This window comes from Emydura macquarii, unplaced genomic scaffold (assembly GCF_026122565.2).
Source record: "Emydura macquarii macquarii isolate MOO-44397 ecotype Brisbane River unplaced genomic scaffold, CSIRO-AGI_Emac_v2 contig_2205, whole genome shotgun sequence".
NCBI lineage: Eukaryota > Metazoa > Chordata > Testudines > Chelidae > Emydura > Emydura macquarii.
The window spans coordinates 15,157,590-15,185,489 of NW_027132342.1; the positions used below are offsets into that span (position 1 = coordinate 15,157,590).

Below are 27,900 nucleotides of genomic sequence, written 5' to 3' on the forward strand. Positions count from 1 at the left end.
CTTAGACCACACTGATTCTCAGACTATACTGCCTTTCTGTTATCTAGATCTAGTATTTATTTGGCTCCTGCTACTACAATATCCAAGTGCCTCACAATCTTTAATGCACGTCTCCTCACAACACGCCTGCGAGGTAGGGCAGTGCTATTATCCCATTTTACAAATGGACAACTGAGGATAAGTGACTTGCCCCAGGCTATACATGACATCTGTGATACAGCAGGGATTCAAACACAGATTTCCCAGCCCTAAGGGTACTGCATTAACCACTGGACCATCCTTCCTTATTTATTAAAAAGTGTGTCCTTCCATGCATAGAGGAGGTCTCCTCTGTACTTGGGCACCCCCTACTAGGAATATATTGCATCTCTGCAGGAGAAATAAGCCTTTGGGGAGCATGTTTTCCTCTGCAGAACTTAAGGGCTTGTTATTTTCTCTCTCTTCTCTGTGTCCAGTTTTGTGCCTGCTGAGCCTTTTCCTTTCTCTTCCTTTCCCCTCCCCCACAAGTGAAACAGCTCACTTAAAAAACAAAAGCGCCATCCTTGCCAGTGGAGAAATGGCAGCAGATACCGCAGCAGCTGAATAAAAACACATAATCCTGTGAGAGGCTGTGGGCCTGACTCTCGACTGGCCTGCTCCTTGTAGACTTATTGACCCCAGCACACATGCTGATTTGGTAGCCTTTTAAACCTACTTTGCTCTGTTGTAAATGACTGGACAAGGCAAAGGTGTGTGTATGTGTGTGTGGGGGTGTGGGGGTGTAGACATGCTATTTTGGAAAATACTATCTTCACTGAGCATGGGTGGGGAGAAGAGACTAACTCCAGACAGGAAATGTGCCCTAGTTAGTGCATATACTCAGTGAGGTGTCAGCAGACAGGCAGGTAATGACACAACACAGCTATTTATGGTTCTTTGTGACAATTGTAGCCTTATATGGGCAAGGGAGACCTGCACAGAACTCAGCAGAGGCGGAGCCTCAAGGGCCACTATTGATACTCTTTCATCTGCTACATGCTTGAGGAGCCCACTCCACCCACCTCTTTCCTGGGAACCCTCACTGAATCCAGCTGCTCAAATCTCTGGAAGTACAAAGAAGCCACCCACCCTTCCCCCCCCCCCACTGTAACTCCTGCAGGCTGTAGCCACATACCAGCAAAATGACCTCATCTGTGACCTGCACGGTATCTGGGGAAGTGGGTTGGAGAGCCCCCAGCATCAGAGATCGGAAACCAATTCCCATCCGGTCGTGATACTGGGTTAACAATCGGAAGGAAAACGCTACTCTTTAGATACTAGCGCCTGTGTCAGGGCTGCAGCTGGCAATCTGAACACATCCCTGCACTCTAGCTGATCTCCCTCCCGGTACATGCCAGTCAGGACCCCGTGATTTCCCAGGGCAGATCTGCCATTATAGCCACTTTGACCCTGTTCCTGCTGGCTGACCAAACTGTGTTAGAGACTAGTTACAAATAAAATAAAAAGACAAACGTCATTGTGTAGCAGGTACTGTTTCTACACACATCACAAGCTTGACACAAAGCAAAGACCTGAAAAGTTAAACCACTTCAACAGTGCACATGCTCTACTCCTCCACCCACAGGCACGCCCCTGCCATGGCTATTGTATGCTATAAACCACACCCTGAAACCTTAACTCAGCCCCAATCACTGCCTATACCACACGACCCTTTCCCAGCATAACATACTATTACACCAAACACCCACAACTAAGGGTGTAAGGAGCGGGAGAGTGGAGACAAGGGCATGCAGGAGGGGATTCTGAGGATGATTTAGTGTTGGTGGGGACAGTTTGTAAAAGGGGGTAAAGGAAGGCCAGCAGTCCTAGGAGGACACAGTTACAGTTCCCACCAAAGTGCTTTACAAACATTCATTGATCCTCAGCACCCCTGTGAGGTAGCTAGCCCCATGTTACAGGTGGGGAAACTGAAGCACCGAGTAGAAGAAGTGTATTATAAAAGTGCTATTGCAGACTTCTCTTCTAGATATCTCAACTCTACAGCTGTCCAGGACTTGCTGTTACGATACAGGCCTTTAATGGATACCCAGGCTTGCACACCACAGTTGCAGAAAATCTGGATTGGTTTAAATTTAAAACAATGGATCTGTGCTTCAAACATTCCCCTGCGTAGTCTAACAAATGAAGGCTAGGAGGCGTCTGGCGTGGATACACTATAGTAGCATGCCTTCCAAAGGCATCATGCGTGAATTCCCTCAAATGGTGCAGTCAGCGATTACAGACAAAGGGTCAAATTCTGCTCATGGAAATGTGGACTGTAGCACCACAGCTGTTCATGGAAGCATTAGAATAGGAAGGTGGTAGAGATTGATATCTGAATTAAGGACCATCTAATCCCAAGAAGATGGGGCTACAGAAATATAAGCGACCATTCTGAAAGAAGAGAAAATGAGAGAAGCGACGTAAATAATTTTCTGTATACATCTCTTCTTGCCTAAAAGCATGTGTGTCTCTGTATGTGCATGAGTGTGTCTTTGAGAATATGTTTGAGTGTGTGCATACACAGCATCTGTGTGTGTGTATGTACATGTATTTTTAATGTATATACACCATATATGTGTCTATCCTGATACAGTAGGAGTCTGTGCTTCTACTATAAATATTTTGCCAGATCTTCAGCAACTGTAGTTGAAGTCAATAGAGGTGTGCCAGTTTATACCAGCTGAGGCTTTGACCCCATGGATGCTCTGAGTGCATTCGGTATTTCATTATGTGCATAGATGAATGTCTGTGCATGTTATCTTTTTTCAGGCTGGCCTGCAGCTGAACAGATGGCGATCTAGTTTTCTTTTGTTACCTGTGGAGATATTTACATGCGGGCTCAGACCTAGTCAGGTAACTTCTCAATTACTCACCTGTCAATTACTACTATGCTCCAACAATCCTGAACTCAGAGAGACAGAGCATACCATACTTTCGTGCCCCCCTGTTCCCCTGGGGGTAGGGAGGGAGAACAATCTTCCCTGCATGGTGTCACTGGAGAGTGACACATCACTGCTGTGATGTCATAGAAGAAACACAAATGATTCATGGAGTAACTAATAATTTCAATGTCATCATTTTAAAAGAAAGAACCCAGAACTTGTCCCATGTTCTAACTCCTGGGGCGGGGAGGGTGTGCTAAATGAAAGCAAAGCCGTTGTGCTGCCTGTGATAACCTGGTCCCAGCAGCACAGACAAATGAACTACTCATCACTGTCTGGAAAGCAAACACTTACCAAGCCATTTTAAAGCATTTTCTCTCATTTCTCTAGCAGAATTTAGGCAAATTAATCCCAGGAGGACGGGAGGGACGTGGGGCTAGTGAAAAGCGCTCAGGGGGATGGGAAGATTGTGGATCAGGTGAGAAGGGCTTGGGATCAAGATTCTGGGCAAGGGGAGGACAAAGTGGGGAACTGGGAAGACTAAGAAGAGCTCAGAGCTGGAGCTCAAGGCAGGGGAAGCACAGCGTGTCGAGGACGGAGGGAGTGCAAAGTGCAGCGTGTTGGCTGGTAGATACTATAGGGAGGAACATGGTACAGAACTAGATACATGGAACAGATGGGGTGGGTAGAGGTTGGAGGGGGGCAGGGAGAACACAGGGTAGGAACTTAAAGGTCTCAGAATAGGTGAAGTTTGGAGCCAGAGCAAAATGGTACCAAAGTGCTGGCAGGGGGATTGTAGGAGTAGAAAGGTTTTCTGGAGCTCAGAGCCAAGCAGAAGCTCATTTTAAAATGAGAACCAGATTAAACTGGCCTCTGTAAGGATGTAGGGACGCAGTTGTAGGGAGTGTCAGGCTCTTGGTTAAGTCAGTTCAGACTTGGGAAAAGACAGAAAAGATAACTGATCGGAAGCTTCTGTAGAGGAATAAAAATGCAATAAAGCTAAGTCACATGGGCACTGGTTTTACAAGCGACACAGGGAAGTTCTTCAAGGTGCGGGCAAACAGCTTCATTCTAGTCTGATTCAGACCTCTTAGAAACACTGGCTGCTGACTTTGTGGCAGCTCAGCTGGGGTGGAGAGGGAGGGCTAACAAGGCAGTTCAGATGTGAAATGCCAGACCTGAAAACATGGCACAATGGCCATATGCCTCGCACCAAGAACCTTTCAACCAGCAACAATGTGAGGCAGAGAGGGAAAGCCTGGCTCCAAACTCCCACACTGTCCCATGTCTCAGATCAACCAGGTCCACTGTGTTTGGTGGAAGGCAAGATCAAATGCAAGATTGCAGGTCACAATGAGCCGCTTTGGGCACCTACTGTGGCTGAAAATGGACTGCAGGTAGCCAGAGTATTTGCACAATAACTACAAACCAGGGAACCCCTTGCAGAGCGTGATGGCACCAGGATGGCAGTTTGGGGGAGAGAAGACAGAAGCCACACACTTGGTCCCAGCCATCAGAACCAGTCCTTGGAAGCCATTGCAGCGTGGTTGACAGCGCTCATTCCCTGTTCTGGGCAGGGGGTCAGGAGCTATTGCCAACCCCTTCCAATTCTGCAGCTCAGGCAGTAACAGTGGGTGCTGTACAGCCTTCCTCTCCATCCAAGGCTCAGATTTCCCCTTTTCCCAAATTCCCATTATTAGTATTTAAAAAACAAGCTGCATTGTCTCTGTTTTGATTTCCACGGAGGTTAGAGGGAGGTCAGAGTCAACATCTGTGCTGGAGATGACATTCCTATCTAATTAGTGGACTGCCAGCAAAGAGGGCCTTCCTGTCCCATGCCTCCCCCCATCCCAACACAAGGGAGGGCAGAGCTATCTCAGAGGAGCAGGGGAGGGAGGGAGACAGACAGTCATTCACTCATACTCCCAGCTCTCTATCAGCCAGTAGCATAGAACAGCATTCCCCCATCCCAGGGTCTCTTGTTTCCCACAGTCTAGGTGAGATGCAAGTTTGCTTGCAACTGTAATTTAGAAATGCATTCAGACAGGAGGGCTAGTAATAAAGGGAGTGGAAGCTAAGAGCTCCTAACTCTGGCTCTGCCACAGATCTCTCAGGCCCGACAGTTCAAAAGCTTCCACTACTTTTGGGTGCCCACTTGGAGACACGTGCGGCCAACTTTTCAAATGCCCAGTACCCACAAATAGGGTCAGATTTTTAAAAGAGCTCAGGTCCCTGTAAGGTACCAAAATAAGGGCCACATTTTCAAAAGTACTCAGCTCTCAACATACTGCTCTTTTCTGGAAAGCTGGCCACATATTTGGGTGTGTAAAAAGGAGCTGAGCTCTTTGGAAAATTCTGGCCTTATGATGTGTATGAGTTAGAAACCTTTGCATCGATCTCTATTCCAACAATGGCACAGCTGCATGGGCACTAAGCGCTGATTCAGGCAGGACCAAGGTAATTTTACAATCATGGCAGAAGTACCTGAGGCTTTTCTGCAGTAGTGCTAGCACAAGTGTAGTTGCACCATTCCTGGACTAGAGGGATACGTTTTTCTAGTGTATACAAGGAACTGAGGCCTGATTTTCCATGTTGCTGAGCACTTGCAGCTTCCATTGACTTCAGCTAGTGCTCAACACCTCTGAAAATCAGATCCTAGGGCCCACATTTTTGTAAAAGTGGCCACTGATTTTAAGTGTCTCAGCTATGTCTGCATAAGAAAATATAACCACTTTAACTAAGTCGGTTTAAAATGTTTTAGTTGAATCAGTGCAACCCACTTATGTGAATGCTTTTATTTCTGTTCAACACTGCTTTATCTGTTTAGCATAAGCTGCTTCCTTACCGAGGTAAGCAGAACTGATATAAGATTCTCTGGAACCAAAATAAGAGCATTCACACAATTGGGATGCACTGAGTTGACTAAATGGGTCCCCAAACCGATTTCATTCCATCGCTAAAGGTTTCTCATGCAGACAGGCCCTTTGTTTCCAGGAGCCCAGCTTGAGGGGCTGGGAGCCTAATTCTCAAGAGTGCCAATCACCCACCCCTCCAGTAGGCGCCCCAGATGCTTGGCCCCTCCCAAAATCAGACCCTGAGCTGGGCTCCCAGAATCAGGGGTTACTTCTGAAGATGTGGGTCTTTGTGTCTCCAGTTAAGCATCGAAAAAATGGATGTGCCCAAAATGAGTGGAGACTTCTGAAAATGGTGGCCTAAATCTCTCTCTGCCTAAGCTTACCTCACAGGAGTGCCGGGGCAGGAGCGGGGGGCAGGAGGGTGGATCAGTTGCTGGTACTACACAACACTTGTCGGTGGTAAATATTATTTTATCACCTCCCTCCCTTTATGTAGAAAACAGGTTTAATTTATCATCTTACAGGAGAGAGAGTAAATGCTCCTGCTGGCTCTTCATAGATTTCCCACCCCTTAGAATGGATCACTGTGTCCTGAAGAAAACTAGAGACACAAGAGACATTATTTTGATGGGGTCTGCAGAAACCCAATGTGCAGTGGACCGCTGTTGGTTCTGCATTAATGAGGATCGAGGGTGGGAGGACAGTCTCTCCCATGGTTGTGCTGATCTCATCAGGCTGTACCTAAGAGACAGTTTGCCATCCTCTCATCCCCCTTCTCTCTCATCCACTCCCCTTAGAGATAGTAGTTAACATTTCTATATTGCCATCCAGCCCAACGTACTTTAGCAACTATAGAAACACACATGGAGGAATGACTCCATTTATCACCAGATGGAACAAGGCAGCTGTTTAACCATATACAATAACACCACGCTCAGGAAGAGACCAGCACCCCATTCACATTTAGGAAGGCAGGATCTAAATAGCCACATTGACATTTAGCCAGAACACCAGGGTTAACACACCTATTGCCAAAAAATGCCACAGCAGCTGTAACAACTGCCAAGTGGTCACATGTCTCTGTTTTTATAATTTATCTGAAGCATGGCAACCCATACAGCATAGGGCACATCAGCACCATGCTGTTACACTGGAATAAGTACTGAGTTAATAGAGAGAGATGCTCCTACTGAATCACCCGCATTTCCTTCAGCAGCTGCGTTTTCCTTGCAGATCTTCCACCAAGTATTGGCTAGGCCTGCCCAACTTTAGATTACAAAACCCAATGAGCTCACAGGCCACAATGAGTTAGAAGCGGTTAGCCCCAGGCAGCTGAATGAGCCTGGGATTTGCATGTGAGATTACAACATCCTGCTTCCTGCTGCATATCCAGTGTCAGCAAGCCACCTGGCTGACACATTTAGCCATGCCCATCACATACAACCCTGTGTGTACTGCGGTGCCGGAGATGGGCTGGGAATTTTAGCAGAAGGAAGGTGGGCATATTAGTGAGGCAGACGCCCTTCCCGCAGCCAGCACTGCCTCTATCACAGGAAACAAAACTGCCAAGTGATTCCTCAGAGGGGAAGTGACCTACCTTCCTGTCCTTGGGTATAAACACTCTAATTCCTCAGTAGGGGAAGGAAAAAAGAGGCACAGAAACAGATTCGGGGTGAAAACTGCTGGGTGCAGAGATTGTTTTTTTTCAGCCAAGATACACCCCGGTGCACTTGTTGCGCTAGGAAGAACAGGGCTGGAGGTTGTGCTGTTGGATCAGCTATGTTTTGCTCCCATTCACAAACAGGAGGCAGCAGGAAGATCCTTCCCCAAGGGTGTTGAAAACATCACCAGTGACACAGAAGCAAAAGCAAAGAGTCAGGAGAGGAGAGATTTTGTGACACTTCCTTGGGGGACCCGGGGCTGTGAGGCACCTCACTACCACCTGTCCTTAGTGTGAAAAACCCTTGCCTGTGCCGTGTGGGGGTCTGTTCCCCAATACCACCGGCCTCTGGCAACACAAGCACTCATCTCTAGGCCTCTGCAGGCCCTGCTTTCTACAGATTAGCCACAGGCACGCTCCAACCCCCGAGGCCTCCAAGAATCTCCAGGTGACCAGCCCCTGGTCCACTGGACACCCACAGAATCCACAGCTTCACTGCTCCCAAGGGAATAGCACACCCCAGCTTACCAGTTCCACCACAGAGCTCTGCATAACACACAGCACTGAGATTCCTTTATAGGGAAAACATGTCTAAGTTTATTTACGAAGAACAGGGACTCAAATGATAGCAAGCAGAAATACTAGCAACAAAGGATTACATATAAAACAATAACATGTATACTAGAGCCTAAACTTAACTAACAAGACATTTCCCTCTCTCGTAAAGGTTAACTCGCCCAGTTTCTCTCTCAGTGTCAAACAGCAAGATGGGCTGTGATCCACCTTTTATAGAACAAGCCAGCTGGCAGCTTGTTCCCCTGGGGAAGCACACCAGAGCAGCCCTTTGCAACTCCAGATATGTCAAAACAATCCTTTGCTCTTTTATTCAGAAACCGGACACCCTCCTGCTGTGTGTTCCTTCTAGTAACTTTTGCATTCGCTTGTTAATTTCTTAATTTTGATTAGGGGGTGGCTCTGTATGCAAATAGGTGGCCATTGTAACATGGGCAGTGCTCCGTTTGAATATAAGTAGGCAGATAGATAAACGTCTCCTGCCGGTCTGAAAGGAACACATTTGTCACCTTTTAGTGACCTGCTTTAACTCACTGACCTTAAGAACCTAATTTCCAGAATAGGTACATAATGCCTTAAATACTATCCGTACATATGTTTTGCAATGATTATGATGCCTAGTGTGTTACTGGCTCTCAGCAGAGACTTCACATACCACCCTTTAGTGAATTATTATGCATATAACTGACCCAGGGGTTCCCTGCAAAACTCTGTGCACGCCACATGCTCTGTCTGTCAGTTGGCATCTAGAAGCTTCTAGGTCACACACATACAGGCAGCCGCCCACTTAATTCCCTGCCTCTGAGTGAGTTTGGTTTATTTCTTAATGGAGCTCTGATGGCTCCCCTCATTTTACCTCCCCCAGCCTTAAAAGGGCTACATCCTTCTGGCCAAGGAACTCATCAATATTAGTCTATAACAGCCCCAGCTGGAGAAGAGACACCTCCCCCCAGCATAATCTCTGTGCAGCCCTCTCACCTCCTGCCAAGGAGAACTGGACTGGGAATAAAACCCAAATCTCCTGGCACAGCAATGCTGAGCTCTAACCCCAAGGCTATCAGGCCTTTCCATGGCAGCAGCCCAAGCCGCTGTTGGCCTTGGGAGGAAGAGACCAGACCTAGATCATGAACCTAGGGCTCCTTCATGGCAGTGCAGAGCGTGACTGCTAGACAGCAGCTACGTCTGAGGCCTGTGGCTGAAACCCTGCTAAGCAGAAAGAAGCACTAACAGGAGACTTTGTTTGGTTGTTTCCTGCTACTGGCAAGACTGTAAAAACCATTACCCAGAACAATAGCCCTGTGCCTCTCAGCAGCTGCTCCACCAGCCACCTGAGGAATTTCTGGCAATCAGTGAGTTGAAGGACAACAAGGACTTTACATGTTTCCCCCCCGGCTGTTTTTTTATCTGCACGATTTACATTGTGGCTAATCCCCTCTGTCCCCTGCAGAGCTGAGCTCCTGCCCTCAGGATGTGCTAACTCAGGCCAGCCTCTTAGGCTGTGCGTTCTCATCTTTCAGACTTGTTGCTCAGAACGGCAGGGGGTGCTTTGCTGTCAGAAACCTGAGTCACTCAGTCTCCTGCCTGGAATATTTCACCCCCATTTGTAGTTACATGGTTGGGAGCACTCTCCCTACACCCAAGTTACAATGTTGCTGCAGGACAGATTGCCTAGCCAGTACATTATTTGATTTCTGTAACCCAGTGGTTCTCAACCTGTTTACCATTATGGCCCGCATGCAGGTCTCTAAGTGTTATGTGGGCCGCATTCACACAATATATATACTGCCTGTATGGCCTGAGGATGTCACATGGGCAGCAGCCATGGGCTGATTGGGCCGCAAGTGGCCCCTGGGCTGAGAACCACTGCTATAGCCCCATTCAGCACAAAGGGACTCAAAGCACTTTACAAATATATTCCAACGGTCATTGATCACACTTATAATAGTTAAGGTTGCAAAATATTTTGCATTATATCCCCTGCACACACACACTTTATTTTCAGATTATCATTACATTAAACATTAATCTTATGGGCTGAAATTTGCCATGCTTAGTCTCTCCTGACAGGTAAATATTCCTGGAAAGGATGGGCCAAAACTATTCAGTCATTTCTGAGTTATGGCAGGGTGAAAAAAAAGGCTTTTTTTTTTTTTTTTGCACTATTTATGTAATACCCCCCCCAAAAAAAAATTGGACTGTTGCAACTGTTTTTTTCCCAGCATCACTCAACACTGGCTAAACTTTGAAAGATTAAATTTGGCATAGGAAGAATCCCTAATGAGCAGAATAGGCTCTGGCAATTTGTTTAAAAATTCAGATGAAAGCAACATCACAGTTATATAAACATTAGACAACACGCCCCAGCATGTGCACAGTATAACACTCCATTAACAGTGAATCTGTCATGTAAGCCAGGTCTGTGGAACTAGTTATCTGTGCAGTGACATATGCTCTGAATCAGTGGATAGAGCAGATCAAAGACAGAGTGGGAACTCACCCATTCTGGTGACTGTCACCATAGGCCTTGATGTTATGTGGTGAAGCAGCAGCGCTCAGCCTTGCAGTATGGGAAAGAGAACAAATGTAGCCAAAAGCAGCTCCTGCCCCTCCAGGAGTCCCCATCAGCTCGTGTGCACAACTTGTTTGAGCATATCCCTAGTGCTTCCATCTGTGTCCCTCAGGATGGAGAATCTGTGTTGATGTACTTCAAAACTAGGACATCTGAGGGCATCTTCCCTGGAAAATTCTGAAATTGCTGGTGCATTTTCTTGCATTTTAGGCGATTTTAAGTTGATTTAAAAAAAAAATTATGCCAAATCTTCGGTTTTGTGTATTCCTTGTCTATCCTTCTCCCTGGAGGGAGATAGAGATGGCGTAGGGAAGAGGAGGCAGCCAGGGGTTGTCACACAGACAAGCAGCTGGCTGGAGATGGATCTTCCCACAAGAAATGAGGCAGGTAGATGCTTCTTTCCCTATCAGCTGCAGCTGCTCTACCCACTGGAAGAAATAAATGATTGGCTTCCCTATCATTGTCAATGTTTAAAAGAGTTCCAGGAACACGCTTTCATAAAAGCAGAGGGCCATGAGCTGCCAGAGGGTCGCGGGCAGAGCCCTAGTGCATTTTAATTTACTTTTGTTACAAATATCTTAATCATCAGGGTCTCAGAAGGTTTGGATCAGCAGCTAGAAATTTACATGCTGCTCTGAAGCTGTGGCAGCATCACATCCTGTGCCAAATTCCCAAATGCCCTCCTACCTGTGGCCACGAGGCAGCTGCCCAGTGGGCTGTTAGTGCTATTCCTTTACTCGAGCATTGCCATGAGAGGATGGCAGGCCTGGCTCACTCCCCGGCATCCTCAAAGGGAATTTCTCCCCCAGTGCAAGGGATGAAGGGATGCATGGCAGCATCTCCCCACCACTCTTGGTCTCTGTGTGGGGAGGTGTGTGGAAGCACATTCTCTGGCTTGTCTCTCCTCATGGAAGCCTCAAGTTTTCACCCATTCGTTTCCTCTGGCCGTAGGAGAAGGCTGGGAGACTTTCCTCTTTGGTGTCGCCGTTCTACCTGCCTTTCCCTCCTATTCCATTGGATCTCCCCTTGGCTCCCATGCCCTCTGGGGAGGATGACCCTGACTGCTGCTCTGAGTGACAAAAGGCAGCTGCTCCCCATCCTGATTTCATCTCCTCTGCACTCACAGCCTAGAGAGTAGCAAATGCAGGGAGTGAGCTACAATCACAGCACAGCAGCTCCTTGTGGCAGGACACCATAACAGCAGTTGAGGTTTCAGGCAGCTCCAGGATGGGTTAGTAATAGGCTGTGCAGTCCTGGCCACACCTGGACTAATAGCAGCTAATCTGTATAACAGGGATAATATTTATTTACCTACATCACCGGAGGGATTGCACAGAATTTTGCAAATGGTGTTGCTCTCTTCTGTTTAACCTTTGCTTTCTAAACACAGAGTCCTAAGCGTTATTACTAGGTGGCAGGACTGTGGAGCGGATAAACATCTCTGTGTTCTACCTAGCTCTGCGCCTCCCACAGAGCCCAGAGGGGGTGGAAGATTACCAGGGGGCAGAGTTTAAAGAATGGGAGAGAAGAGAAGGACAGAAACATTTTATGTAAAGAGAGGCATTCGTGAAGGGTTTATTCCGAAGTCCATGCCTCCTGTTGACTTCAATACACTTTGGATCTGGCCCTTAACAAGAAAAGGAGTATAAAGAGACACAATCGGATTGAGATTTTTAGGTTCTGCTGCAGGAGGGTGACTCACTGATCTAATATCAGGTTTGAAAGAGTTGGCTTCGTTGGAGCAAGAGGCAAATTTGGATCAGCCTCACCGTCCACGTAACTACATTAATTTCTGTTTAAATTGATCTGTATCGTTATAGTACATACACACGCCCCACTGTGATGCAGCCATGGGTAGGGTAGGGCAGAGCACAGCAAAGGTTAAACAGAACAGAGCAACACTCTGCGAATTTCAAAACAGGAAGTGAAGAACGCAGTATCGCTGCTGCAATAGAAACAAAGGGAAGCATTTTAGCCCCTTAAATGGAGAAAGCTGTCAGTGCTGTGTAACAGCCTTTTGTATTAGCGCTTTCACAATAGACCCTCATGTTTAGTGTGTGTGAAAATTGCCATATAACACCGTGAATCAGACCATATGCAAACCTTCCTGATTACACCAATGTGAGGAGTTGAGCACCTTACTTGTTACTAGCAGCCGTCATTTGCATGTAACAGCTTCCTTCCACACAGACAAAAAAGGGATTAAAATTAAGATCCTGGACCCAGATGATCTTCAAACATGTATAGGGCTCCTCACTTGCATAACTTTTAAGGGAAGTTAAATACCTTTGACGGTGGGGCCCTGCTGCCTGAAATATCCTTGCACTTCCTCGCCCTTTTCATTATTTCTCTACTCTGTCAAAGGTCTGCCAAGGCATTTTGGGACTTCAAGAGGGAATCAGATGCATATAAAATGCTAACCTCTCTCTGCCATTGAAAGTGCCATTTCTTAGGGATGGCTAGAGGGGGAATTCTCTAAGCATATCAAATACTTGTGTACACTGTATTCATGTTATAGAAGCAACTGTAGCTTCTACATACCCCATCTTAAAGTTTGTCAGTAACTCTGTTTGCTTTGATACTGGAATACCACACAAACCCCAACCTAGCCTTTTCCTTTGGAAGGAAGTGATAAAATAGCTAATTTATACTATCGTCTATATATACAATGCAAGTCACACTTTGTTCAAGTGTTTTTTCCTATTCTAGGATGACGGTAAGGCATGAAAGTTAACTATTGTAGGAACACATGATGTTGCTCCCCCATTTTTCCTGCATTGCTGGAAAATGAACGGTCTTTACTAGAAGTGAGAATACTGTAGCAAACGGATTGCCAGGGGAATTTAAAGAAGCAAGGAACTATTGCCAAGATTAAAACCCTTCCGTTTCAAAAAGTGTCAGAGGCTCTTTAATGATCATACATGGCCAAAATTGTTTTAAATCTCTTCCAAAAGATGTCAGCTCCAGCAGACCTCTATAGCAACACAGGTCAGCACTGACCCAAAGGGAAGAATACCCCCCTACTGATTCACTGTTACCACTTCCTGCAGTGGATCAGGTCCAGGGTTGCCCAGCTTTGAGATAAGAACAAAACTGCCAGCAGTACTGTGGTTGCAGTCCAGCACCTATGGACTTTGATCACCACTCCTTAAACTTTGCTGCTGGTTGGAAATTGTTACGGCACAGGTGGAGGAAAATGCCTCGTCGAGTTGTAATGATGTACATCAGGGAAGGGGATGTAGTTTAGAGCACAGGCAAGGTAAGAGACCAAAGAGAAACAAACAAAAAGAATGTAGGGGCACTAAATATTGATAGTATTCTGATGTGTGTGGCATAAAATGCACTGAAATGTAAGCATCTATGATATAAAGAAAGTGTCAGCAATTGGCATTGCGCTTCACCCTGAGAAGATGGTTCTCTGCAGCTTGTTCAAGATGCAGGGGATGGGAATAGTTGATGGAGAGGCTAGGGAAGGTAGCAGCAGCTGCTAAGCAGGTAGGATGGTGGCAGGTGTAAGGAACAAGGAGAAAAGGAAGGCAGGGTGAGGAGAGGCAGCTGGGAGGGACTGCAATCAACTACAGCAGTGCTTTTCAACCTCTGGTCCGCAGACTACGTCTAAGATTTCCAAAAGGGTCCGCACCTCCACTTGAATATTTTTAGAGGTCCGCCCAGGAAAAAAAGGTTGAAAACCATAAAACTAGAGATATGAATGGATAAACTTGCTGCCATCACTGAAAGGTCAGGCTAATGAAAGTCCAAAGGTAGAGACAAGGCACTCCTCCTCATAGCTTCACTTCACCCCATCAAGTTTTTCCTCAGCAACTAATCCATGCAGGCGTTTGTGACAATTCTGCAACAGCATTCACTTGTAAGAACAGATGCAATAAGGCAAACGAGAGAGAGGAAGCTTTCACAGATTGCCTAGGAGGCAATGAAGATGAGAATAGAGGAGGCGTGAGAACAAGTCGTGGTCCATTACTGGCAGGATCTAATGTTCCTCCTCAATGAGGAGATGCAACAGCTTTCTGGATCTCAGAATCCAGCAGATCAGAAACAAGTCAGACCAGTCCATGGAGCCAAAGGAGCTGCACAGAAATAATGCATTTGCTTGTTTTAATATCATTCAGTTTTAATACTGATGAGACACTCCCAACACCCTTAAAAAATCCCAACCCACACTACCCCTGCCGTTCCCAAACTGGGGACCAAGCCCCCTCCTCTATGCTCTGCTATCACAGCAGGAGCACCCTTTACTACTTCCTCCCTCCCTGGAAGGCGGGTGAGAGGTGCCCCACGATTTCAGAGATGGGATTCTTTTCCCCACAGAACTAGACAGAAGTGATTAATAAAGTTCTCTTTATTACAGACCTACAAAAAAAAAACCCCAAACGTTTCTCTTCATAAATCAGCAGCTGGGGAGAGTGTGGCATGAGCTCAAGGATTCATAATTGTCCTAGCAACATGAGGACAGAGGGACAAGACGCAGGTATGATTGATGAAGCAGAGCAATCCCCAACTTTAACAAACCCACCCAGAGCAAATACAGGTCTATGTCCTGCAGAGAGCAGCCACCCACTGCTCTGGGCCTGGATATGACAGACAATGATAAAGACCTCTAATTCAGCAGCCGTCCCATTTCCCCCGCTGCCAGTTCTTTGCTGACAGATGGAAGCCCAATTCCAGCTTATCACCCCCACACTGTGAGGATGAGCGGCTTTACTTCTCACCAGCCCTCAGAATTGCTCAGGACTACTGCTGCCCCAGAGGAGAAGGTGGGCCAAACCCACACATACAAAAAAGGGCACAGATTCTACAACGCAGTTCAGGTTTGCTTCATGCCTTCCCAGAGAAGAGAACATGCAACATGGCCAAATCCAGAGGCCTAGGTACAGGTTTCACAGTCATCCTCTCTTGTTCAGGCTCCAATGAGTTTCTTAAGGAAGGCCTCCAGCTGATCCTCATCCTTTATCCCCACAAATTTATCCACGACGTCTCCGTTCTTCATAGCTAGCACAGTTGGCACAGCTGAGACCTGGCAGAGAGGGTACAGACAGACACACAATAAGCTATGTTGGGAGGAGCCCAGCTGCACAATGGCTTTGAATGATGACTTGCAAAGGAAACAAAAAAAATGAGCTTGGGCCCCTCCATATAATTTGTAAAGGACTGAAAAGTTGTCAAGGTTTTATTTTTCCTGCTTGCTTTTGACATTAGAAATGCACGGCCTCTCTAGCCTAGAAGACCCTATGGCAGCTGGAGAACCCACTCAGCCCTTTAATTAAGGTGCAAAAGCTAACAATGAACATTGCCCGAGACACATTCCGGCCAAACCATGGAAGGCATCAATACTGCTCATGTTTTCAAGCCTTGTCCATGCATTGATTTAACTAAAAATCAATCTAGTTAACCCCGTATAGCTTTTGTAATTTGGACAAGACCTAAGATTAAAAATGCAGACAAAATAACCCATTCCTCCTCTCCCCAAATAAAAATAGCAACCTCTCCTCTCCCCACCCACCGCTTCCTTTTATTTCATTACAAGGAAGCATAGGTGGGAGCAAACCCAATATTTTAGAAATACTTTATAGGGCACGTTCAAAAGAGATTTTACAGTGGGTGGTTATTCCCCAGAATTCAATTTGAGCCAGACTGGAACTGCACCTTTCCCCAAGTAGGACAGCAGGCAGGGGAGGATTTCCTGTCCTCCTTCACCCTTGGAGAAGTATTCTTGTGTTAGCTCTAGATTGTGACCTTATTCCCATCCATCTCCTTTCTTCTCCCTGCTCTCACAGCTCAATGGCATCACTGACAGCATGTCCGTGACCATCATCTGCTGAGCCTGGATGATTAGGTAGGGGAAGGAAAGCCCTCAGACTGAGCTGGCAGCCCGCTACAGTGCTTTGGGAGTTACTCTCTCAGACGATCCCTGTGAGCTTTCTTCAAAACCAAAGTAGTAAAGGATGGCACTCAGGATCAAAGCATACTCCCTGGGGACTTGGTGGGGGAACAAAGAAACCTTGTGGCCATCTTTTGGGGAAGGCATAATGAGGCTCAGACAAGCATGGAATGGCAAGAGAAAGAATTTGGTAGCATTTCAGGACAGCCAGCCACATGCTTCCCCCGCTACTTCAGGGCCCTTATCTGTATATAGCTTATCCCTGGAATGTGTCCCATCCTTATCTTGTAGGCTGTCCATCCTGGGAATGCATCATCTCAGCGAGTGCGTTCCCAGCTGTGCCGTCTCTTGCTGCCACCAGGGATCTACCACCCACACAAATCCTCCCCACAGAAAATCCCTCAGAGATCTGGCTCTTCTCTCAACAGCAGTTTGACATGAAAGAGGTTTTGTTCACCCTGTCCCTCCCCCTCGCCAATTCAGAATGGTTCCCTACTGTATGTCCTCCAGGGCTTTGTACAGTCGTTTTAAACAACACAAGCACTGGGGCACCTCCTGCAACTTGCCCAGTGTCTGCTTAATCTGTGTTCTTTAGTACCCCCTAGTGACCAGTTGCAGAAGTGCAGTGTAGACCTGGAAAGCGGTTCACCATGAAAGCACAGCACTGATCATGGTGCGGCTGATATACCTGTGTGTGAATTTATCTTCTTTTTCAGGAAGAAAGGGTATAACAGGGAAGCACTGAGCTTGCCTTAATTATACCCTCCTGGGGCAATGTGACTGTTATTCTCCAGGGATCCTTCCTCGTGTCTCTAAAGGAGGTTAAACAGCAAATGGAGTTACCCAAACTCGTCTATAAAATACCCTCACACGGATCTAAACATCAGCTTTAAAGGTCACATCATGAAATCAAACACTGGTCCAAGTGACGTACAGAAGCAGCGTCCAGAGCTGAAGAGGAGCAGTTAACACTGAGTTATGGGCTTTTGTGCGTGGGCCAGCACGGCTTTGAGCCTTGCATGTACCTGTGGCTGAGCCCTTCATCTCCTCCCACGCTCCCCCCCTCCTCCCCACAATAGTACAGAACTGGCCACATGCCCTGAGCTACAAGTTTCTCCTCCAGACCCCTTCTTGAGGTGGCAGCAGGAGCTCTCCCGTCCACACTAGCTATGCTAAGTGAGATTCTGGGCTGTGCCTCTAAGGGTACGTCTACACGGCAGTTGGGAGGTGGATTCCAAGCCTGGGTGTACGTATGCAAGCTAGCGCCTACTCTAGCTGTGTGGCAGAAGCAGCTCAGCTAGCTGACCAGCTGCGCGCCCAGGGGCTCAGACACAAACCACCAAGGCCACACTGCTATGCTTGGTGTGGTAGCGCATTTTCCTCTCCTCGACCTGGAAATCACACCTCCCAGCTGCTGTGTACATGCTCTCTAAGAGACACGGCACAGAACTCATAGCCTTGGGGAAGGAAGGCTATAGTGACTTTCAGCTACTTCTGTGCCTCTAGATGCTGGACTGTTCCAGGAGGGCTGAGTGGCCCCCAGAATAGCTTAAAAAGTTCCTCGGGCCTGCCTACCTCACAACAGCTTCCCAAGATGTCCTATGGGCAGCCCCTATGTCAGGAAGTCCTCGAAAGGCAGCCTTATGGCTGCCTTCTGCACTGCTTGCACCAGGGAAATTCTCCTGCAGACAGAACCAGGGCTGTTAGGGCCCATTTACACCAGTCCAGCACATTTATGCAGCCCAGAGAGGCTAGAGAAGAGGTGAGGATTTCACTGCTAAGTTTAGGAATAATGCAGGGAACTCCTGACAGGAACAAGCTACTACTGCTGAGATGTCCCCAGGCAAAGGAGTCCCAGTGGTAGCTTTCCAAGACTACCATTCTAGCCTGTCTATGCCTCGACCAGCAGCAGCGTGAGAAAAGGGGGAGAAGAGACTGTGCTTTCCCAGCTGGGATTAAAATGCATGCTGGCAACAAGCCAATGCAACAGAAAGTGAGAGAATCCCACACAGAGTGGATCAAAGCCAAAGTATTCCCCTCTCTTTGCCCTTCTGGCAACCAATTAAGAAGGGGATATTGGGGGGAAAGCCACGTTCTGAGACCTCCTAAAAAGAGGGTGTTGGATGAGAAGGGACTAAGAATCTCAAGAGAACCGAGTCTTGTCTTGTGCAAAACTGGATCTGCAAGGTTTCTAGCAGCAGGAAATACTTCTGGGACGTGTGCTCTGCTGGGACAGCTTGGAGCCAAGGGCAGGCAGAGACCCATGTGAAGGAATGCGCAGGCATTCCAAAGCTCTCTGAGGGGGTCTCTCTCCATCCCCCACCCGTCAAAGAATCCACTGCAGAGAGGAAGTTGTGCAATCTCAGGCTGGGCAGCCAGCCAGGGTCTGCATGTGTAGGGGAGGGAGAAACATGGGAGGAAGCTGGTTTCCTGGCAGCTAGCAGGGGAATTGTGGGGGTGAGAAAAGGGCCTTGAAAATTCCAGGACACAAGCAGAGAACTGGAGAGTCCTGGATCCCAGGTGGAAGGGCCCCCAGTCCCTGTTACTAGAAAAGGATGCTGCTAGCAGGGAGTTCAGATTTCCCACCCTAGTGTAGGTGAATTTTTGACCCCCCTACCCTGACCACCACAACCTCTTCTTCTCTTGCGTAGCCATCCCCTCCAGCCTTTGCACTCTCACTGCCTTGGCTAGGAGCAACTCTTCAGAGGGAGGAGAGGAGCAAGCAAGGGGCGGGCCTAGGGGGAAGAGATGGAGTGAGGGCGGGCTCTTAGGGGTGGCACCACGATCCGGGCACCAGTAGCCTCCCCATTTCCAGGGAGCTTCCTGAGCTCATGTGTAAGCCTCACCAATTCTCACCCCTCAAACTTCTCCTAGAGGAAGAACACTTCAGCCTAAGTGCTTTTAAATATTGGTGTGCTATTTGCCAATTGCCTGAGACTGCTCTGCTATAATTCTAGCAGAAGTGCTACTAGCTACTTACAGCAAGGCTTGGAACAATAATGATGAAGCTATTTGATCCCTGATATCTTTTACCTGTGAACAGAACAATCCTTAACCCAGTGCCTTGTGTACGTCTATCGGCTTTAAATACTTCCTTAGCACTCTTTAAGCAACCTCAATCTCTCCCAATTCATCCTCATTAGCACCCTCAAACACATCCTCCATGCTTATAAGTCACCACTCTAATAGATAACAGCAACATTCCTCAACCTTGGTCTGGACACGTCAGGGCACTATTACGGAGCAAAGCCAAACGGACTCCGTCACCTACCTTACAGAGGAAGCAAGCTGTGCAGACCCTGCAGGCCTGGGCAGGCAGAGAGTTCGGTCACTTTAAAGGGAGTGGGAGGGAAGAGGCTGGCTCCACTTCACCCCAAAGGCTTACCCAATGCAGCCTTGGAGTAACAGCACGTGACACTCCTGCCCCCACTCTGAGAGATGACATGCCCCAGAGTCTGGTTCACAGCTGGCTGGCAGATTTTCAAGATTCTGGTCCTAGCTTCAGCCCTGGCACAAAGATGTGAGGCTTTAATCCCTAAGGGGAAGGAGCATGTCTCACCCTCTCCAATGGGAGAGTGAATATTAACCCTTTTGCTGCAGGGTCTTATTGTAGAATACAGCAGCAGCATTCTTTGTCCACTTGATACTGAGAAGGGGAGACATCAAGTCCCTAGGGCAGCACTCGGGGATTTTTCAGTTTCTCGAATCAGCTAAAAAACAAGGGGGGGGGAGAGGGATGAATCTTTCCTTCTCTGTGTTCAGAGATGTCCTCCCAAAGCACAGGGCAGTGCATGAGGCAGAGAGTTCACATGCATAGCAGGGGAGAGATGGGTCAATGTAAGTGCTGAGGACCAAACCTGCCAGAAAATGGATGTGTTTATTTGTCCTGCCACATACTTTTCCCTTCCCTCCCCACAAAACTAAAGCCATGTGATGTAGCTTGAGAATGAGACATCAACACTCTTAGGGCCTGGGAGGGAGAGCCAATGAATGAGGGGTGCTGGGAGGGATTCCACCTACTCCAAATCTTTCGGCAAACTGTCACGAGGACAGGTGTTTAAGAGCATGCTGGGCTAACCACTAGGCCCGTCACTCCACCAGCTGCCTTGCATTTGCAATGATCTGTAAACCAACTTTCTGCTTGGACTGCTGGCTCTGCAGGGCACTGCCTGTCCTTGTGTTATACATCAGTACAGTGCTTCGCACCATGGGGCTCAGAGCTCTAGGCACTACCCCAATACAAACAATAGTCACATACAAGAAAGCTACGAGAGCTACAACAGCAACCAGAGACAACTGAAGGCTTGAGGTGTGTCTACGGAATCACTTAAAACAGGAGTACCTATGCAATCACATACCCCCCACCCCAAACTCCAACATGCTGCTGTACTGATGGGCCTTTCCTCAGTGTAAAGACACCCTCATGTCCCTTTCTGGCCATCACTGGAACAAAGCCCTCGCGCGCCTAGGTCATACCTCATACTCAATAGCCAGGTCTGTGTGATCATCAATGTCCACTTTAGCCATCAGTACCTTCCCCTGCTGCTTGGCCACCATCTTCTCTAACCTGGGACCCAGGATCTTGCAGGGGCCACACCACCTCGCAGGGAAGGAAAAGAGCAAGCATTATAAGAGGAACTGCAGTGGCAGCCACAGGGAGGATTCACACCATTCATGGTATTTTACAGGCAACTTTATCCCTACCTAACCCCTCCTCCCTACACTGACCTTTACACTATGGGAAATTACCACAATTTAAACACCAAGTGTGAACATTAACCAGCCGCTTTTGCAATTGTTAGAGTCAGAATCACAGTCAGAAAGTAACAGTTCTCGGACTGTCTACATGATGAAGCCTATGCCAGCACAGCGCTTTAGTGTAGACACAGCCTACACCAAGGGCATGTCTACACTACAGCAGCACAGCTCTGGCACTGCTGCTGCTGTAGTGTAGATGCTTCCAACATCGATGGAAGGAAGTTTTCTGTTTATGTAGGTAATTCAACTTTCATAGATAGTAATTAGGTTGACAGATACATTTTTCCATCAAACTAGCTGTGTCTACAATGGGGGTGAGATCAACTTAAGTACGCTGCACAGAGGTGACATTTTTCACAGTCCTGAGCAACATAGCTATGTCAACCTCAGTTTCAGGTGTAGACCAGGCCTGACAAAAGGAGTTTTTCTGTCAGTGTAGGAACACCACCTCCCTGAACGACATCAGCTATCCCAACAAAAGTCCACTTCTGTTGACACAGCTGCATCTACACAGAGGGTCTGTCAGCAAAGCTATGCCAGTCAAGGGTGTGGGTTTTTTATACCCTTGGCCAACGTAGCTAAGTCAGCATAACTTTTAAGCGTAGCCCAAGTATGGATTGCAACACAGCTTAGAGAGAGGCTTCCATAAGAAAGGCATTATTAAATTGCGGGGGGCGGGAGGGGGAGAAAGGTTACTATTCAGTGTTACTCCATTACTCTTGAAACACCTCAGGCCTGATCTGCACTAGAGTGTTTTGTCGACAAAAGTCAGCTTTTGATGAGAAAACTGTGCTGGTGTACACACTACAGTCACCTCCCCACTGACAAAACTGCCTTGTTTTTCCAACAAAACCACCTCTATGAGAGGAAGAGAGCTTTTGTCGGCAGAGCTAGGGCAACACAATGTCAGTGTAGACACTGTGTCCCCTTCAAGCAGTGGAGAGGCTGTCATACTTGTCAATTTCACTGCTCTAGGAGGGAGGGTGGGAGGCTGGGGCCTGGCTCCGCAAGCCGCTGGGAGGCTGTTGCCTGGCTTGCGGGGTGATCCCGGGGCATGGAGGCGCCGAGCTGGGCGTGGGAAGCTTCTCCCCAGCTACGAGCAAGGGCCAGAGCCTGGAATTCAGACAAACTGCGGGCAGCTGTTGCCTGGCTGTGAGCCTGGGGAACAGGCAGCTGCCACTGGGCTCCCAGTCGGGGCACGGGAAGCTGCCACCGGGCTCCCAGCTGAGAGCTGGGGTGCTGACGGCTGCCGCCCAGCTTGTAGAGTGCAAAAGGCTGCCACCCATCTGCAAACCAGGGCGCAGCAGGCTGCAGCCCCAATCTGAAAGCGGGCTGCTTCAGCCCACTCAGAGCTGACCAGGCAGGACACGGGGTGAAGTCCCAGTGCGGCTGCCCTGATTCCTGGCTGGGACCAGGACTGGGGGTGGGGGGAGAGCAGCCCACAGGTTGGCCGGGACTCACACTGCCCCTTAGATCAATGGAAGTGCTCCTGGTGAGGACACGCTCCACCGACCCAAGGAGAGCAGTGTGGACATGAGCCACCTTTATAGCGGTGGCTGAAAGTCGACATAAATATGTCAACTTATTTTTTTAGTGCAGACAAGGCTTTAGTCTCTGCAATGATTGCTGGGTTTACCAAAGGGTTCTGTTCAACAGCAAAATCACCATCACAGAGAGGCTGTCTCTTTTTAAATAAAGAAAAAAAAGAGATACTACCTGTACCAAACTCTGGTATTAGCAAGAGTTTGAATGGCCAGCACCAATACCTTCCGAAGTGTTAAACTCTTCGTTTAACTGCACTTGGAGTCATACTTCCCCACTTACACTGATCTGAACCCCACCTACCCCTACACAAAGACAAGAATATTCAGCACAAGGAAAACATTAAATAAAAGACAAAATAAAAATTCCCATACCCTAAAATCATGGTTTAGACTGAAACCACAGTTGGTCTTGCTCCCTATGCTACTCCTCTCAGTATCTCTTGCTCTCTACACCAGCAGACATACAAGTTGATCCTCCTCCTCATGGCCCCAATCATCATTAGTTTCTATTTCAGTCTGTCAGTCTTGTCCATTTAGATTGAGTTTTCCAGACTCTGTGCTGTGTGTTTGTACAGCACCTAGCACAATGGAGGCCCTTATCTTGATTGGGGGCACTAGGTGCCACCAGACAGAAATGAGACAGAAAATTACTATTACTATAATTTAGCAAACAACATCTTGGAATATTTTCATTGTTAGTCAATGGCAAAATCTTTATCGATGCCAATCACAGATGTTAGCAAAAAGCCTTTGCCAATACCAACTCATTGGTGGTAGCAAAAGTCTTCCCGCAGTGTAAAAAGCATTCAAAAATGGGGAAGACATTATCTAACTTGATTAAGGACATTATAGAGATGTGATGAACTTTTCAGCAACTATTTCTGCTCACCTGGGAACTAGTAGCTGCTAAAGAAAATCTGAAGGTAACAAGAGGTGTGTGTCTCGACAGGGTGTTTAAGAATTATTTAACAATTGCATGGCAATGAATTTGGAGGACAAAGATCATTTGTAATACATCCCTTTTGTGCAGTGATTTGTTCTAGTTGTCTGTTTGGGTCTAAATGTCAATAAAGAAAACATAACGAGCCTGTGCAGCACATTTAACACTAGCAAGCATCCTTATGATACAGTAAGGAGAGAACCTCATAACTGGAGTGAGCTGAGCTGTGGGTCAGTAAAATGTAGCAATAAAATAGATTCTGGTGTTTGTTGCTATCAGATCATGGGCTGAGAAAAGTGGAAGCCAAAATAATATTAATTAAGTAAAAGGCTTACTAAGACCCAGGTTGTTATGCTTGTTCATACTGTTACTGTGACGAAGTGGGAATCCTCTGTAATATTCTTATGAACAATATGCATGGCAGTGACTCACTTGACTAGAAATTGCTACCCCTTGGGTGCAAAAGGGTTAAAAAGCTGCTTTCAGGGCAGAGCAGGAGACATGAGATGTTGGGTCACCTAACTGTCTGCAGTGGTATGAATGGATCCTTATGGCTGAAACTGACCCATATCACTGTCAGATCCAGAAAGAGTATGGGAACCCCAACAACTGAGCAATTAACACCGATCCAGAGGGAATTCCACATGCGACTCCAGCAGGCAGAACATGTGAACTCAGCATAGGTCTGCAGGAAAAAAACAATGGACCAAGAGAAGACAGGATGCTAGGACAGAAGCTGATCTTTGGAGAGACATGGGACTGACAGACAAAGAAACAAGAACAAGGAGAGAGAGTAGAAACAGATTCCACAGCAGCTTTGATGGCTGATTGCACTGGCTTGGCCAGTATGGACTATGTCTTAACCTCTGTCTCTCAGCACTTCCCAATGCTGTGTTCCAGTTGATTAATAAACCCTACTCTGTTTGGAAAAGGCTGCTGGTGTCACTGAAAATACTGCTGAGGTGCATTGGTCCTGGAAGACAGGAAAAGTCTCTGATGAGGAGTTATGTAAGTTGGACTCACTGGACAGAGCTCACAGTATGAAACAGGAGTGCTGGAACCAAGAGACACAGCCTTGGAGGCACTGAGGCCACATGACCTACCCTTAAGGAAGAGTGGCCCCCCCTTGGGGGGGGGGGGGTCTGGCATACTGACATGGTTCCTGCAAGGAGAGGCAAGGCATGGGGGGAGGGAGGTCATGTGCCCTCTCAGATTTCTGTCAGGGTTTGCTAGCCCTGTTTGGTCACATGGTATGGCTGGCCCTCTCCCTGCATGGCAGCACCCTGCAGGGAGAAGCAGGAGCAACAGCTGAGAGCTGCAGGGAGAGGCTGCTGCTGCTTTCCAGGAAGGGAAACAGAGGGTAATAGGGGGTAGACTGTGACTCAAACTGTTCCAGGTTTGGCCGAACCTTTAAATTGTACCCTCCCCCATTGTCAGCAGGTATGCGTAGCATTCTGTATCATTGGCCAAACTTGGTAAGACATTGAATAATCTTAAGTTTAAGTGGCTCTGTGTCCATGGCTTTGTCCACATTATGGAGCCTATGCCAGCACAGTCCCCATGCAGTGGTAACCTACACCAATAGAAGCAGTTTTTCTGTTGGTGCATGAAGACCACCTCCCTCAATGACAATAGCTATGTCATCAGAAAGTCTTCCATCAACATAGCTGCCTTTACACTGGGTGTTTTGTTGGTATAGCTGTGTCAGTCAGGGGTGTGGTTTTTCCACTCCCGCAACCAATGTAGTTATGCTGATATAACTTAAGTGTAGACCAAGCTTAGTTGTCCATGTCATGCAATAGATACTGAACGTTGCTGTCAATCAATTCCAAAACTCCAGGAAACGTTCTAGGCATCAATGGCCAGAACCTTATTGATTTTGAGGGGCAAAAAAAAACAAAAAACAAAACCAGAAAACCAGAAGGGGGACACATGAAGCCCTGCCAACTCTTTAGCACAGTTACAAGCACTTCTGCAATTGTCTACAGCTCAGAAGAACTGATTGCCATTAATGATTTCCAGCATATGACTACCCTATCTCATCTCTGCTCATTCTCCCAATAGAGTTTAACACATTGACATCCTGAAATGACTTCTCTTCCAGAAAGAAAAACAACAGGGGAGGGAACGGGTGTGCACACAGCCCCTGGCATGGTGGGGGAGGAAAATAGGGCACACAGACCCTTGGTGGTTGGGGAGGGAGACTGAGGGACACTGATATGTTGGGAGAGAGAAAGGCAGACACATAGAGCCTTCAGTACGGGAGGGAAGATGGGAATGGGGACATGGGGTAATGAGGGTGTAGCTAGAATTCATACCATGGGGGCTGTGAGGGGGGAGAGAATGGGATACTGAAGAATGGGTCAGAGTAATGGGGGGGACACTGAACCTCTGCTGAGGGGGAGGTTGGGGAATGCTTTGGAATAGATGGAGATGATGATGGGGACATGGAGAAAAGGGGGCTCACACAGAGCCTCTTCCATGGAGGGAAATGGGAAGAAAGGTACACACAGAGCTGCTGGTATCGGAGGAGAGGGGCACACAGAAACCTTTTGCTGGTGTAGCTTATTCTGTTCTGGGAACCGGTATAAATTATATTAACAAAAGTGCTTTTGTGTGGGTAGAAGGGATCTCTCCACTAGAAGGGTTTGCCGGTATAGCAATATGAGGTATATATAATATAGCAGTATGCAATATGAGGGCAGGTCTCTTCCTACATAGATCACAAAGCACTTCAGAAAGACAGGAAGGCATTCTTATCTCTATTTAGAGGCAGAAACTGAGGCAAAGAGAGGTAAACAGCTTGCCCAAAGCCACAGTGGCAGAGTCTAAACAATTAAGAGCATTGCTTGTAGGATATAAGAGTGAGCGAGAGAGAGAAAGGAGAGCCCCAAAGAGGGCTCACTGCTCCACATCCAATACTCACTGTGCATGAAAGTCTACTACCACTGGCTTCTGGCTGTTCACAACTCTGTCCTGGAAGTCAGACCCATCCTGGATGTTAAAGGTAGCCCTGCAGACAGGTGTGGTAGAAAATGTCCTAATGGAAGCAGGCATAGTGATCTGGGTAAGAGGGACAAATGAGCTAGGGTAGCGTGGTACTGCTGACACCCTGGAGAGGATTGACACAGGCAGCGCAGAGAGCTTTTTGGGGGAGATGGATAGAAACCTCCTCAGCACCAGCCTCTGGGCCATCTGTATAATGAAGGGAAAAAAGGCATTTTGGATCAGACCATGCCATGGAGGAAGGGGAAGCAGGGAAGTAGCATTTCTGGGTATTATGCTTCTGAACAGCTCTCCAGCTCCAGCAACTCCACTGCTGCTTCCCTCCCGCTTCCTACAGCTCGGCCTATGCCCCTCCCTCTGCCATGCCAGCCCTGCCCCTCAATGCTCCTTCTCCATGCCCTGCAGCCCCTCTCTACCATGCTAGTCCCCCAGTGCTCCTTCCTCCCATCCCACCAGCCCCCCCGCCATGAGAGCCCCACCCTGAAAACCCTTCATTCCCACCCTACAGCCCCTTCCATGCCAGCCTGCCTCGCCATGTCAGCCCCCCTCAGTATCCCTCATTCCTGCCCCACAGCCCCAACCCCACCATGCCAGCCCCCCTCATTCCCACCCCACAGCCCCTTCCCTGCCATGCCATGCCAGCCCACCTCAGTACTCCTCATTCCTGCCCCACCTCCAGTGCCCCTCATGCCTGCCCCCCAGCCCGTTCCACGCCATGCCTGCAATGCCAGCTATCCCTCCACCCTGCCCCCAGCTCCTCTGCTGGAACTGGTAACTGTGCCCAGCGTCCCCCTCTTGAGCGGCCATCCCTGCCCCCATACCCTGCGTGCGTGCGTGCGTGCCCCCGCCCTGCAGGCTCGGGGCCGGCGGCGCAGCGCTCGGGGCTCCCCAAGCCCCACCACACTCACCTTCCCTTCCCGGCGGCGGAGATGACGCAGAAGCTAGCGGACTGAGTTGCAACGCCAGGGCAGTCGGGGACTCGGGAGCTGATTGGTTGGGAAGAAGGAGGCGCTCCCGGGGCCGAGGCCAACCTTGAGACTGGATTGGCTCGGAAAGCAAGTCCTTCAGAGCTGCGCGCTGGTTGGCCGATGAAAAGCAACTTCGGACGGCGCTGTTTTCTAATCCTGGGAGCTGATTGGCTGGCTGGCTGTCTTCACCATACAGGGTGGACTGGACTCCTGGTTGCTGATTGGCTG

The 27,900-nt window shown here is 48.1% G+C and overlaps 1 protein-coding gene across 4 annotated transcripts; it reads right to left on the reverse strand.

Moving 5' to 3' along the window:
* Window positions 1–14,899: 14,899 nt before the first annotated feature.
* TXN2 (thioredoxin 2) lies at window positions 14,900–27,810 on the reverse strand. Of its 4 annotated transcripts, none has more exons than XM_067559415.1 (4): window positions 27,613–27,810; window positions 26,625–26,893; window positions 20,933–21,056; window positions 14,900–15,592 (listed from the first exon to the last, which is right to left on the reverse strand). In XM_067559415.1, the coding sequence occupies exons 2-4, from the start codon at window positions 26,891–26,893 to the stop codon at window positions 15,476–15,478; spliced, it is 510 nt and encodes a 169-aa protein (XP_067415516.1). In that variant the 5' UTR covers window positions 27,613–27,810; the 3' UTR covers window positions 14,900–15,475. The 4 variants fall into 4 exon arrangements, with proteins under 4 accessions (XP_067415516.1, XP_067415519.1, XP_067415517.1 ...); XM_067559418.1 differs by lacking the exon at window positions 27,613–27,810 and adding an exon at window positions 27,526–27,583; XM_067559416.1 differs by lacking the exon at window positions 27,613–27,810 and adding an exon at window positions 27,396–27,499.
* Window positions 27,811–27,900: the final 90 nt, after the last annotated feature.

Excerpts from the sequence above, each read along its gene's own strand:
- TXN2 (XM_067559414.1), bottom strand. Across the intron at positions 21,057-26,624 it reads GTAGTAGACTTTCATGCACA|GTGGTGTGGCCCCTGCAAGA; the intron begins GTGAGTATTGGA and ends CTTCCCTGCGAG. Across the intron at positions 15,593-20,932 it reads ACCTGGCTATTGAGTATGAG|GTCTCAGCTGTGCCAACTGT; the intron begins GTATGACCTAGG and ends CCTCTCTGCCAG.